Source organism: Ascaphus truei, chromosome 5 (assembly GCF_040206685.1).
Source record: "Ascaphus truei isolate aAscTru1 chromosome 5, aAscTru1.hap1, whole genome shotgun sequence".
NCBI lineage: Eukaryota > Metazoa > Chordata > Amphibia > Anura > Ascaphidae > Ascaphus > Ascaphus truei.
The window spans coordinates 136432253-136447369 of NC_134487.1; the positions used below are offsets into that span (position 1 = coordinate 136432253).

At 44.6% G+C, this 15117-nt stretch overlaps 1 protein-coding gene across 13 annotated transcripts in view; it reads left to right on the plus strand.

Moving 5' to 3' along the window:
• Window positions 1-1633: 1633 nt before the first annotated feature.
• The window catches only part of LOC142495426 (5-hydroxytryptamine receptor 4-like), a 217741-nt gene continuing 204257 nt past the window's right edge, over window positions 1634-15117 (plus strand). For 11 of the 13 annotated variants that reach the window (XR_012801735.1, XM_075600918.1, XM_075600922.1 and 8 more), the window contains exons 1-2: window positions 1634-1781; window positions 8112-8478. Coding sequence is in view for 10 of the 13 variants with exons in the window: in XM_075600918.1 (XP_075457033.1) it covers window positions 8435-8478 (44 nt within the window). In the remaining 3 variants the exon portion in view is untranslated. Of the gene's footprint in view, window positions 1820-8111; window positions 8479-15117 lie in introns of all 13 variants that reach the window. The other 2 variants (XM_075600919.1, XM_075600925.1) reach the window with 2 other exon arrangements.

The window sequence follows — 15117 nt, forward strand, 5'->3', positions numbered from 1 at the left end:
AAGCCGTCTCACTCCCAAGTCGGGACCAATCTGTGCCGCAGCCGGGACTGCCATTGCGCTGCGGTTATAAATTATGCCCCCCCCCCCTGAAAAAATTTCTGTGGACGCCCATGGTCATGCATAGTAACATACACAACAACAACAACTACTACTGTATGTAATATACCTTGCCATGGATTCTCATATCATTATTGTTTTGGATATCATGTTCGTGCTCCTTTTCATTTCTGCTGCCATCTCTGTCTAGACCGAGTCCCCCCTGAATTTGTAGCAGAACTACAGATAGCTTCAGTATCTGTATCTTTATCCAGTGGTGACTGATACAAATCAGAATAGATTCCCAGGGTGTAATGAATACCTAATATTACCTGTTTTCCTCAACACCTTGTGCACAACGTATTCATATTCCCATGCCACGGATACCCCATCATTGAAATGCTTTCTGAGTGTCTTGCAGAGATATGGGGATATGTTGTGGAGATTTTTTATGTAATTTTTCTGTAATGGCTAGAAGTCACTTTATTGCATTACTTGCTGGGATTACAAGGATTGCAGATATCAGAGTTTCAGGTCTAAATGAATTTGTTATGGTTAGAAAGAGTTTTAGTGATAAATCTAAAGCAACTCCTGACATCTCCAAAGCTACAGTAACATGATAACAATAAACTAGAACACCTAAATGTTTTATCCACAGTAATTCATATGCACCCTGAAGGTAGCATTGGACTCATAGTCTTTTGCATAATGAATAATACAAATACTGCTATCAATGTATGCACTCTGTGTGTGCACTGCATGCACTGTAGTGTGTATTTATTTGTGGGTGTTGGTAACTAAACTACAACCATCTTCCCATCATTTTAGCCATCTGTGTAATTATACTGGGATAGACTGTATCAGATTATATAGCAGAGTTTAATTGCGGGTCTCTGTGATCTGCGAATAGGAATTAGCAGGGAGCACAGGGTTGTAGACTTCTTTCTATGTACCTGTGCATTGTAACAATGTGCTCGGAGACATGGAGTCAGTGCTTTATATACTGTGTGCTGCAGGGACAGTGCTTTATATACTGTGTGCTGCAGGGACAAAGAGACTCAGTGCATCATTATTCCTTACTGTATATCTCAGTGACTTCATTTTACATGAAAGAAATTGCTTTCAGCAGCTGCAAGAACTATGAAAAAATATGTTAATTAAGAATCTGTATTATGAAATACACAAGAGATCTTTCTGGTTCCTTAAAGTAATGTGTTTAATAATGGAGGGGAACGTGTGTAACGCTCCTTGGCTCAGTGTCTGTGCTGCTGGTTCACATACAGTATTTGTTCATTTCAGTCATGCTGCTAGGTATCTGTGCAACAACAGCGGTATCTCTGTATTTGAGATACATCCTCTGCTAGTTTAAAGCAAAAATTACAACTGATGTGGCCACTGCACCTAGTGATTCACAACGTATCCGACGGAAACTCATACTTTCCATAGCATTCAGTGGCAGTAGTGACGCAGCTGTCAAATCCCACGTGATGGGCTAACTCTGTTAAACTGCCCAGAATTCCGCTCTCGGACATGCAGGCGGCGCGCGCAGAGAATTTGAAAACTGCTAAATACTGGTCCTAGTCCAAGCTCGCGGCGTTCCAATGCCTCCGCGCCTCTCCACTCTACTCCTCCCCGATCCTCACTGCACACAGCTCGGCAGCACACTGTGTGCAGTCTCTCTCACATCTGCTAGTGCTGCCAGAAGCTGGCGGGTCCCAACTAGTAACTTTGTTACTTGAAACAAAGTAATATTCCTTCCACAGCTTGTATAGATTGTGCTAAGGTCATTTTTATTTGCTTTTTATTTCGTTTGTAGTTAAAATCAATGTCCCCCAACTTCTCTTCTCTATCTCCTCTCCACCCACATCTCCATCTCCCCTCTTCTCCCCTCCACTCCTCACCCCCCCCCCGCTTTCCCTCCCTTCTCTCTCTCTCCCCCACCCTCACATTTCTCCCCCCTCACCTCTCTCTTCCCCCCTCACCTCTCTTTCCCCCCCTCACCTCTCTTCCCCACCCTCACCTCTCCCCCCTCACCTCTCCCCCCTCACCTATCCCCCCTCACCTCTCTTCCCACCCTCTCTTTCCACCCTTTCACCTCTCTCTTCCCCCCTCTCACCTCTCTCTCCCCCCCCCTCTCACACCTCTCTCTTCTCTCACCTCTCTCACACCTCTCTTCCTCCCTCTCACCTCGCTCTTCCCCCCTCTCACCTCTCTCTTCCCCCCTCACACCTCTCTCTTTCCCCCCTCACACTTCTCTCTCTTTCCCCCTCACACCTCTCTCTCTTCTTCCCCCCTCACCTCTCTTCCCCCTCTCACCTCTCTCTTCCCCCCCTCTCACTTCTCTCTTCCTCTCACCTCTCTCTTCCCCCCTCACACCTCTCTCTCTTCTTCCCCCCCATACCTCTCTTCCCCCCCCCTCATCTCTCTTCCCCCCTCATCTCTCTTCCCCCCTCACACCTCTCTCTTCCCCCCTCACACCTCTCTCTCTTTCCCCCCTCACACCTCTCTCTCTTCTTCCCCCCACAGCTCTCTTTCCCCCCCTCACCTCTCTTCCCATCCTAACCTCTCTTCCCCCCTCACACATCTCTCTCCCCCCCCTCAGACCTCTCTTCTTCCCCTCCCTTATCTCTCTTGCCCCCCCAACTCTCTTCCCCCCCTCAACTCTTCCCCTCCCTTATCTCTCTTGCCCCCCAACTCTCTTCCCCCCCTCAACTCTCTTCCCCCCTCACCTCTTTCCCCACCTCACCTCTCTTTCCTCACCTCTCTTTCCCCCTCACCTCTCTTTCCCCCCCCTCATCTCTCTTTCCCCCCCTCAGCTTTCTCTTCCCCACCGACCCCTCACCTTTCTCTTCCCCACCTCCCCCCTCACCTTTCTCTTCCCCACCTCCCCCTCACCTTTCTCTTCCCCACCGCCCCCTCACCTTTCTCTTCCCCACCTCCCCCCTCACCTTTCTCTTCCCCACCCCCCCCTCACCTTTCTCTTCCCCACCGCCCCCTCACCTTTCTCTTCCCCACCTCCCCCCTCACCTTTCTCTTCCCCACCTCCCCCCTCACCTTTCTCTTCCCCACCTCCCCCCTCACCTTTCTCTTCCCCACCTCCCCCCTCACCTTTCTCTTCCCCACCTCCCCCTCACCTTTCTCTTCCCCACCTCCCCTCTCACATTTCTCTTCCCCACCTCCCCCCTCACCTTTCTCTTCCCCACCTCCCCCCTCAACTTTCTCTTCCCCACCTCCCCCCTCACCTTTCTCTTCCCCACCTCCCCCTCACCTTTCTCTTCCCCACCTCCCCCTCACCTTTCTCTTCCCCACCTCCCCCCTCACCTTTCTCTTCCCCACCTCCCCCCTCACCTTTCTCTTCCCCACCTCCCCCCTCACCTTTCTCTTCCCCACCTCCCCCTCACCTTTCTCTTCCCCACCTCCCCCCTCACCTTTCTCTTCCCCACCTCCCCCCTCACCTTTCTCTTCCCCACCTCCCCTCTCACATTTCTCTTCCCCACCTCCCCCCTCACCTTTCTCTTCCCCACCTCCCCCCTCACCTTTCTCTTCCCCACCTCCCCCCTCACCTTTCTCTTCCCCACCTCCCCCCTCACCTTTCTCTTCCCCACCTCCCCCTCACCTTTCTCTTCCCCACCTCCCCCTCACCTTTCTCTTCCCCACCTCCCCCCTCACCTTTCTCTTCCCCACCTCCCCCCTCACCTTTCTCTTCCCCACCTCCCCCCTCACCTTTCTCTTCCCCACCTCCCCTCTCACATTTCTCTTCTCCACATCCCCCCTCACCTCTCTCTTCCCCACCTCCCCCCTCACCTCTCTCTTCCCCACCTCCCCCCTCACCTCTCTCTTCCCCACCTCCCCCCTCACCTCTCTCTTCCCCACCTCCCCCCTCACCTCTCTCTTTGCCTACTCACCCCACCCTCCCATCTGCTACTTTACTTATTTTCCATACACAGGTGCATCAGCGTAGTTCCGATTTTATATGTGAGACCCCAGACAGATTACAGACCTCTCAGTATTAGAGTAATACCTGTACGACAGATCAGCGAGACAACCTACATGTTATTGTACAAGTTTACGTTACGAAATGTCTAACTCCCAATGTTCCGTTCACGTTACCAAACAATAAAGGATTGGTTACAAAATTGAGAAACAAATAATAAATATAATACAGTTCCTAATTTAAAAATAAGAAAACATTAGCGCAAAAATATATATCAATGCAAAAAAAGAAGAAATATTCTTCTAGATTAATTAAATCTAGATCAAATAGAATAGAAATTGACAAAAATTAGGGGGAGAAACAGTTCAATTGAAACAAAATGTGCCATAAATCTTTTAAAAATTTGGCTTGCAGAAAACAATAAAGATGTTGTTTTTGAACAACTTTAACCTATACAATTTAATTACACACTAAAGCAATGATATGCTAGTGTAAGAAAAGAAACTGGAAATCAATATTCAGTAGTACAGAAATTTACATAGATTTAGTAGATCTCTATTACTAGATACAGCTCAACCGCGTTACAGCACGATCCGCTTATAACGTGGTGTGTGTGGCTCCCATTGAAAATATATATATATATATTGGCAAACTTCCAGGATTTGCAGAGAGGAATGTCCGACTTCCAACACACACACACACACACACACACACACACACACACACACACACACACACACACACACACACACACACACACACACACACACACCCCTATAGTACATCCATCAGCTAATGGAATTACTCACTAGGGTTTTGTATATTTAAAATAAGCAGCTACTGAGAAAAAAATTACCGTTCAGTATGATAGAAATGGCATAAAACTGTAGATGGGAAACAATTAAATACCTACAGCATTTGTCCCCGTCAGCCTGATGGGTCATTTAATAATAAGGAATACTGTACCTTTTTTTCCCTCTTGCTGCTGCTGCCGACACACACTTTGTGCCACCACTCCAACAAGATCTACTCCTCCTCAGCGGCCGTGAGATGCATGCAGCCTTTTGACAGCAGAGGGACCCACCACCTCCCTCCTACCTCCCCCAAAACTTCACAAGGAGAATAAATGCGGTGCTTTTGAGCTTTTCACCACCTGCCATTACTGGGATCAGAAACACATACTGTACAACACAAGATGTTCTTACACCCAAAAACGCCTGTTTAAATTAACAATGCTATGTCAACTTACACGCACACACTTGCTAACTCTGTTACAGCACTCTGTCGCTGGTCTGCCCTCTCAGTAATGTTTGCTGCTCTGCTCCTTCACTTGTCTAAGATTCCTGTAGCTTTCAGTGCTAAATTAGCTTTCTTTTCCGCCTTCCCCCATGTACTCTTCCCCCCTACCTTACAAAATCTCCTCGAGATCATGTCAGGAGAGCGCGCAGCAGCTCCGCCGGGGGAGGAGAGAGGGGGGGGGGTCCTGCTCCCGCTCGTTTTACTTGGAAAGCTCATGTCAGGAGAGAGGGGGAGAGCGCACCACAGCAGCACACTGACACACACACACTTACTGACTCACACATTCTCACGCAGCCAGAAACTGACTCTGAAGCAGGGAGAGCTGACATCTGCTGCTGCCAGGTAAGTCCTTCGTCAGGGTCCTGCTGCGATTCCAGGTTCAGGGACAGATGGGAGAGTTATCCCAGCTCTGGCGGACGCGGAACCCCTGATTGCAGCGGGAATTTGTTTTTTTCGGGATCCCGGTTATAATGCAGTCTCATTATGTGGACCCCGAGCACTGCGTTTTAACGGGGTTCAGCTTTACATAGATTTCTATACTACTGTATATTGATTTCCAGTTTCCTTACACTAGCATATAAATGCGTTAGTGTGTATTTAAGTTGTATAGGTTCAAGTTGTTCAAAATCAACATCTTTATTGTTTTCCGCAAGCCAATTTTTTAACTGTCATATAAATAGCCCACCATATTCAAGAAAAATAAATATAATTTATGATTCAGAGTTTATTTCAGACAACAATATATTTGTTTCAGTTTTTAAAAAAAATGAAGACGGCAAATGATAAAGATAATCACATCCTTCTATTACTGAAGAGGATCTAAAAAACTAAGGAAATCAAAAAATATAGACATCATTACCCCGAAGGGAGTATTCAATAAAGTTTGGTTTGTTGTCCAGTTTTTTTTTTTTTTGGCCGTAGAAGCAGAGAAGGACAAAGGGAATTACCCGCAACAGCATTTGTAATACAGAAGGATGCAGAAGAAAAAAACATTTGTTTAATGAGAAAACAAGAAAATCAGAGTGAGTCTTTTGAAACTAGTATAGAGCAGGAGAGTGCAAACTTTTTCCTCTGCGTCCCCCTGCCTGCTCTCCTCCCTGCTCGCACCCACCTTCCCCTTACATTGTCGCCGGAGTTTCTGACATCACAAGGTCATGTGACCCTGCAACGTCATTTGATGTCGTAATGCCATGTCGATGCGTCACCAGAAGCCAACGGAGACAAGGTAAGGGAATTTACAGAGGCCTTGCAGACTTTGCGGAAGATCACGGGGCCTCTGTAAGCGCCACGGCCCCACAAAAAAATCTTGTGCCCCCCAGTTTGTGCACCCCTGTAATAGAGGAAATGACCGTGGAGCAATGTATGAAAACACTGAAAGTCCCTACAGCCCAATAAAATCATTAGAGAAATATTTATCTAAATTACCACAAAATGCCCAATGTTTTTTTATTAAAGCCAAAAACAATTAGTTTTCAGAACCTATTGACAACGCAAATATGGTACACAAATAGAAAAATTGGTTAAAACGCATTATCAAATTTATTGAAATAATTAAGTAAAAACACAGAACTTTCTCATCTCTATATTACACACTCAATTAGAGCAACTACCGTCCAAACACTGAGTACAGCAGGACTAGAAGCAAGGGAGACAATGGCTGTCACTGTTCATAGAAATGAAGGATCCTTAAAAAGTTATTGGACACCAACAAATAAACAACGGGAGAATTGGAGTAACATTTTAGAAAAGGCAACTGACTCGACAACAATACAAACTTCTACTACTCTAAAAGTGTAAACACACAAATCACAAACAAAGAACCATCTCAATAACTCTCCTCCCTATAGAAAATCAATCCATTTTCCAAAAATAACTTGTGGAATTCAATACCCATGGAGACTGTGATGGCAGATACAATGGTTTTTTTTTTTTTTTTTTTTTAAAAAGGTTGTACATCTTTTTAGAAAGGAAATTTATACAGGGATATACCAAATAAGTAAACATGGGAAAAATCTTGATCCAGGAAGTAATCTGATTGCCAATTCTTGAGTCAGGAAGAAATGTATTTTTCCAGTTATGAGATATCATTGGATGATATGACACTGGGGTTTTTTGTTTGCCTTCCTCTGGATCAATATACTGTAAGTATAGATATAGGATAAAGTATCTGTTGTCTAAATTTAGCGTAGGTTGAACTTGATGGATGCATATCTTTTTTCAACCTCATCTACTATGTAACTTAACATTAACGAATGACCATTCTTTAAAAGATATGCTTTCAAATTGTGTTTTTAATGGAAATGAACAAATGTATTTTAATAAGCAAGAAGTGCAGTACAAGTTCAAAACAAAATTTACAATATTATCTTAATAAATAAAAATCAATATAACTATACAAAACTGTCTATTATTTATGAAAAAAACATACAATTTGCCTATAATAGTAATAACACCCTCAGAACAGGATATTACTGGCCAATAATGCCCTGGCTGGGTTAAAGTCCCTTGGCTTCGCATCTGGCCTTCAACTCTTCCAGCCAGGGCATTATTAGCCAGTAATGCCCTGTTCTTCAGGGATTATTACTTAAATATCCCACTACAAGGTGCAACAAATATGGCTACATCTGTTCAAGAATCTACTACTGTATTTCAGTGTATAAATTGTTTTTTGCAAAACCCATTACAGATTAATAGTTTTTGTGACTGCATTCTCTATTTGTACTGTATGTGTTCTGGAGTCCCCTTGTTCTGATAACTTTAAAGGTAATTAGCTGCTTCAAACATCTAATATGCATTTTAACCTCTTTTTTTAACCTTTACTTTTACTTTGTGTTCTTTACAGGACAAGCTTAATCTTAAATGCACTGACTTTCAAGCCCCCCACCCCCCCCCAGCCCCCCACCCCATACCAACTGACTGTGATGGAAAAAGTGAGGTAAGATCCTGTGGCTCTTTCAAAAGAAAACAGTATTAGTGTACCTATTAGAAAATACCAACTCCTCCACTGCATTATTACCATTTGGTACCATGCCTGTGCCAATCTGACTGACAAGTGTCCCAGGCCCGGTGGCTGCGGGGGGCCCGGCCGGCTGGTGAATCGAGTGAGATTCTCGGATACAGCCAAGCACATTGCTCCAGGCAGTCACTGACTCTGAAAACGTTCTTATGGCTCACCGCCAGGATTCCTGCTTCATCATCATCCAGACAAGGTAAACGGGCATAAAGGGGTTAATGTATACCTGCAACCATACAGGGGGTCCCTAGTATAAAGAGGGGTCCCTAGTATAAGGACAGGTGCCCAGATAAATGCCCAGGTACCCTGAACCTAGTATAGGGGTTTAGGGGATGCTCCAGCTATATGATAAAGCTGAGAGTGTTTTTTTGTGTAAAAGGTTTAAAAGTTGTTTGTAGAGTGTGCCAAGAATGAGGCTAGTGAGTGTAGACAATATATATCCTCACTCCATCCCTGCCACCAGAACATGGACTTACAGTATACATTTTTATCACATAAAAGACAGGACACAATATATTTTATTAAAGGATTATGTTTAATAGGTATATATGCTGATAACCTGTAAATGAGCTGTGGGATTTCCAAGTCATGGATTCCGAGGGACCAGATGGCTTCCAAGCTTGGTGCCTATGGGTCTATTCGGAGTCAGGATTTGAAAACCTCAGGAATACCAAGGTTTTAGAACAGATGGGGTACTGCAGTTCTGCTTATGTACCCACATCCTGGGCAAACACAAGGCTATCCGGCCAACATTTGCCAGAGCCCAGACTCTGTGGAGCCTGGACAGTGGGTGGGCTCAGTATACAAAGAGGCAGAGGTGCCAGGTTGGTGCATGCCCCTTTTCAGAATTAAAAAATGTGCCCTCCCGGCATTACAATACCGGCAAATCGGTGATGGCTGGCAGGAGAATTCCCATCTTGATAGGCTGTAGAGGTTTGTGAATGGGACCCTAAAACCCATAAGGAGCCTTGCAGCCAATCAGGAGCACAGATTCCAAGCGCCAAACCATCAGCAGCAAATTCAAAGATGCTCTGTGCTGAATAGATGCGAGCCGGCTTCAAAGATTTTGAGTGAGAACATTTTCTAAGTCCCGCTTTTTGAGAATGTAGCGGTGGCGGCTGGCATTGCATGCCGAATCAGTTCCAGGATTTTGTGAGTACCTTCCAGTCATTGGAAAGGGCTCCCTCGCGGTTCTGCTCCGGACACATGACTTAGGGCCTCATGCACAAAAGTTTGATAGAAAAAATTGCCAGGGTTTTTAAATGTCCATTTTTTACAGCATTGCTATTACGGTATGCAGAAAGCCCCGAATACCAGTGATAGCAAAATTAGCAAAAATAGTGAGTTGCCAGTGGCGAGATGATAGGCTCTCCCTAAGGGCTCAACCGGCGAGCTCTATTTGCTGCAGAGAGAAAGCCGCCTCTCTCTGCGCAAATTTCGCCAGAAAAAAATCTTTTTAAATTGACATTTTATTACTAGTGTACGTGATCAGGGGTTGTCCGGAGCAGAACCTCCTTGCTTTGCTCAATCAATGATCCCGGTTTAAAAAGGTATTGATAAACCTGGTCCCCCGTGACATAAACCACTATTAAAATGCAAACATCCAAAAGAACACAGAAATAAACAATTAAAAACATCACCAAAAATGCCATAATACAACATGAACATGCAAAATAAATAGCATACAAATATTAAAAAAATGAGCCAACATACATATAAAAAACTTAAAAGCAAGCATTTTGCAAAAGAACCATTGCTTCTTACTATATGTGTATATATAAATTCATAAAGGTGAATACATAAATATAGTTGCAATGAATTTGTAATAAAATAAATAAAATGCCAATACCCCCAGAAATACAGTGAAATAACCTGTAAAACAAAAATAACATACATTCATTTTTTTAACTTACGTTTAGATGTCTTCACCCTCTGATTCACGTGGTCTCCGCATACTCTTGAACCAATCCATGATCCCAAACAGCAACGGATAAAAGGTAAGGTAAAAAAAAAAGGCTTGGGTTTGGAGAGGTGCGGATGATCGTACATAGCCAGGGTCAGGAGTTTAGAAGAGTGGAGTCCGATGGAAAGCCGGTATCAGGAACTGAGAGCTAGGAACAATGGAACAAGACAGGACTTTGGAGGGTAAGACGGGAGTGCACAGAGGGCGGCTTGACTCCCAGATCCTTACAGTACCCCCCCCTTCAGGAGTGACCTCCGGGCAACTCCAGACAGGCTTGAGGGGATAACTCATGTGGAAGCGCCGTACGAGGCAGGGAGCATGGAGACGGTGATGGGGTATCCAAGACCGTTCTTCAGTTCCGAAGCCCTTCCAGTGCACCAGGTACTGAATAGTTCCTCTGGAGAACCTGGAGTCCAAGATGGATTGCACTTCATATTCCGGTTGGCCCTGTACGAGGAGAGAAGCTGGAGGAGAGGAATAATTGAATGAGTGGGGATCCTTAATAACGGGTTTAAGTAGTGAATCGTGAAAAAACGAAGGAATTTTCATGGATCAAGGTAGACGCAGGCGTTATGCCACTGAGTTGATCTTTTCTGTTATGACATAGGGACCAAGAAACCTGGGCGCCAACTTCAGCTTGGGCACTTTGAGTCGGATGTTCTTGGATGACAACCATACCCTGTCTCACGGGTTGAATTCTTGGATCCCGTGATGGTGACGATCTGCCTGATTCTTTTGTCTAGAAGTTGCCTTTTTAAGATTCTCCTGAATTTTTCTCCACAAATCGTGTAGGAACTGAATCTTGTCATCCGCTACCGGTATCCCAGAACTGGGTGTGGCAATGGGCAGGAGAGAAGGGTGAAAAACGTAGTTTATGAAGAAAGGCGGCACCAAGGTGGAATCGCTGCGCAGGTTATTGTGTGCAAATTTTACCCAGGGATGAAGGTCGGACCAATCATCCTGGGTGTGGGAGATGAAACAGCGTATGCACTGTTCCAAAGACTGATTGGTTTGTTCTGTCTGACCATTTGTCAGGGGGTGATAGCCTGAGGAAAAGTGCAAGAATATATCCAGCTGTTAAGAAAAAAAACGCCAGAATTTGGAAACAAATTGTGAACCTTGGTCAGAAACAATGACTTGTGGATCCCCATGCAGCCAAAAAAACTTCCTTGAAAAAAACATCTGCTAACTTGGAAGAATTGGGAAGTCGTTTCAGAGGAACAAAGTGTGCTTGCTTGGAGAAACGATCAATGACCACTAAGATGGTGTTCATCCCCTTTGAAACTGGCAATTCCACTATGAAGTCCATGGACAAGTGGGTCCATGGATGGTCCGCTAAGGGGACAGGTCGTAAAAGTCCTGGTGGTTTGCTCCAGGGAGTCTTGTTATTGGCACATGTCGATCACGCTGCAACAAAATCCTTGAAGTCCTTCCGAATGCTGGGCCACCAGAAGGTCCGCTCTACTAGAGGTGGTTCCTGGATGTCCAGAAGCTTTCGTAGAATTACCCCATTCTAGAACCTTTCTCCGATAGGGCGGGGAAATGAAGAGGCAGCCCTCCGAGTCTACAAGGCCATCTGGAATATTAGATTGGTCAATAAGAATGTCGTCCAAAGCATCAAACGTGGTAGCTGAAAGTATGAGTTTAGAAGGAAGAATGGTCCCCAGGCGATCCTCGGACTCATCGTCAACCACGAACTGTCGTGAAAGGGCATCGGCTTTGACATTTTTAGAACCCAGTACAAAACAAATAATAAAGTTGCAACGTGCAAAGGAAAGCGACCATCAAGCTTGACAGGCTAGGCGTCCGGCTCCTTTGATGTAGAGCAAGTTTTTGTGGTCGGTCAAAATGGTGATGGGGTTCTCAGTACCCTCTAAAAGATGTCTCCATTCTTGTAAGCTAGATTAATGCAAAAAATGATGAATCAGACTGCTCACCTAAAGTATGCAGGTGCAAAAGGGTAAATGATAATAGACTCAAAACAAAGACCCCAAGAGTAGGGTCAAAAAGCACCCCTGAAATATGAACTCAATGCCCTGTACGCAGGGTAGCTAAATATTATTATAGGAGAATATTACTAAATGATAAACACAGTTCCTGGGACTCCACTATGAGGTTTCTATATGATATGATTTTAATAATTTTTGAATGTTGAATAATTAAGATGTAATAAAATGTTATTATTTTGTGTTTTTAGCCCATCACCTCTGATTACTGTTTATCATTTAATAATATTCTCCTATAAGAATATTTAGCTATCCTGCGTACAGGGCATTGAGTGCATATTTCGGGGGTGCTTTTTTGACCCTACTCTTGGGGTCTTTGTTTTGAGTCAAAGCTAGATTAATGGCAAGAAGTTCCCGGTTGCCCACATCATAATTCTGCTCTGCAGAAGAAAATTTCTTCGAAAAAAAGCACATGGGTGGAGTATTGTATTGTATTGTATGTCTTTATTTATATAACGCCATTAGTGTACATAGTGCTTCACAGTAGTAATACATGTGGTAATCAAATAAATAACAGATAATATAAATAACAGATCATGGGAATAAGTGCTTTAGACATAAAAGTAACATTTCGGAAGAGGAGTCCCTGCCCCGAAGAGCTTACAGTCTAATTGGTAGGTAGGGAGAACGTACAGAGACAGTAGGAGGGAGTTCTGGTAAGTGCGTCTGCAGGGGGCCAAGCATTATGTATCGTGTTTAGAATATCCACAGTGCTATTCATATGCTTCTTTAAGCAAGTGTGTCTTAAGGTGGGTCTTAAAGGTGGCTAGAGAGGGTGCTAGTCGGGTACTGAGGGGAAGGGCATTCCAGAGGTGTGGGGCAGTCAGTGAAAAAGGTTTAAGGCGGGAGAGGGCTTTAGATACAAAGGGGGTAGAAAGAAGACATCCTTGAGAAGAACGCAAGAGTCTGGATGGTGCATACCGAGAAATTAGGGATGAGATGTAAGGAGGGGCAGAAGAATGTAAAGCTTTAAAAGTGAGGAGAAGAATGGAATGTGAGATGCGGGATTTGATCGGAAGCCAGGAGAGGGATTTCATGAGGGGAGATGCTGAGACAGATCTAGGAAAGAGTAGAGTGATTCTGGCAGCAGCATTTAGGATAGATTGTAGGGGAGACAGGTGAGAGGCAGGAAGGCCGGACAGCAGGAGGTTACAGTAATCAAGACGGGAGAGAATGAGGGCCTGAGTCAGAGTTTTAGCAGTCGAACAACAGAGGAAAGGGCGTATCTTAGTTATATTGCGGAGGAAAAAGCTACAAGTTTTAGAAATGTTTTGAATGTGAGGGGCGAATGTGAGAGAGGAGTCGAATGTGACCCCTAGGCAGAGGTGTCCTTCTTTGTGATAGAATAGCTCTGGCCCCGACGTTGGATGCATCCACTTCTAGGGTGAAAGGTAGCTTGGGGTCCGGATGTACCAGGATGGGTGCAGAAAAAAAGGCATTTTTTTAGTTAACCGAAAGCTTGAATGGCAGCTGGAGACCAGGAAGCGGGATCCGCACCTTTCTTTGTCAAGGCCGTGATAGGGGCTAATGCAGAGGAGGAATTCTGGATGAACCTGCAATAGTAATTAGAGATACCCAGAAAATGTTGTACCGCCTTAAGCGTAGTAGGACGAGGCCAATCCAGTACACCTTCACTTTAGCTGGATCCATGTTGAGACAGGTGTCAGAGATAATGTACCTCAGGAATGCCGTGGAGGTTTGGTGAAAATGACATGTTTCTAGTTTGTCAAAGAGATGGTTCTTGCGGAGGCGTTGTAGTACCTGTTTGACATCTCCAACGTGTTCTTGGACAGATTTGGAGAAAATCATTATGCCGTCCAGGTAAACAATAAGAAACTTATTGAGCAGATCCCTGAAAATTTAATTCACAAAGTCTTGAAAGACCACAGGGGCCTTACAGAGTCCGAAGGGCATGAGAGCTATTCATAATGGCTGTCAAGTCTGTTGAAGGCTGTCTTCCATTCGTCCCCTTGGCGAATTCTCACTAAATTGTAGGCACCACGCAAGTCCAATTTAGTGAAGATGGTAGCCCCTTGAAGACGATCGAAGAGTTTGGATATCAATGGCAATGGATAGTGTTTCTTCATGGTGATTTTGTTCAGACCTCTATAATCGATGCAGGGACGCAGAGATCCATCCTTCTTTTTTACAAAAAAGAAACCTGCTCCAGCCGGGGGAGAAGATTTTCAGATAAAGCCTTTCTGAAGATTGTCCTGGATATATTCTCTCATGCCCTTGGTCTCTGGGACAAAAAGAGGATATGAAGTTCCCCTGGGGGTAGTTGATCGATGGGGCAACCGAAGGGATGATGTGGTGGCAGGACTTCTGACCGTGCTTTATTGAACACGTTGCGGAATCCCCCATATACTTTGGGTAAAGATCCAAAGCGCAGATTTATTTGACAGGAACCGTGCAGTTCTCAGAGCAGGAGGAGCTCCATTGGATGTGTTCCTAATCGGTCCAATCGATATGGGGATTGTGATGTTGGAGCCATGGAAGACCATGGATTACTTTGACCGATGGGGTATGGATGACATCTAGGTGGATCTGTTCCTATACGTAGAGAGAAGAGAGACATTTGTAGGGATATGAAGGCTGACTGAAGGGGTCGACCATGAATGGCTTCTAGACCCACAGGATACTTTTTGCGAACTAAAGGGATGTTGTTCCTCTCCGCGAAGCTTTGGTTTATTAAGTTGCTGTCATGGGAGACCAGGTACTTACGTATTTATACTGGGATCATATCACTGAGCAAAGCCAATAAGTAAAATAAATTGTGATTTATTCCATAGAAACAGGCAAACACATATTGGATTGCAATAGGCAGAATGCTTACATTTTATTTTTATTCATAGTGTGCGTGAGC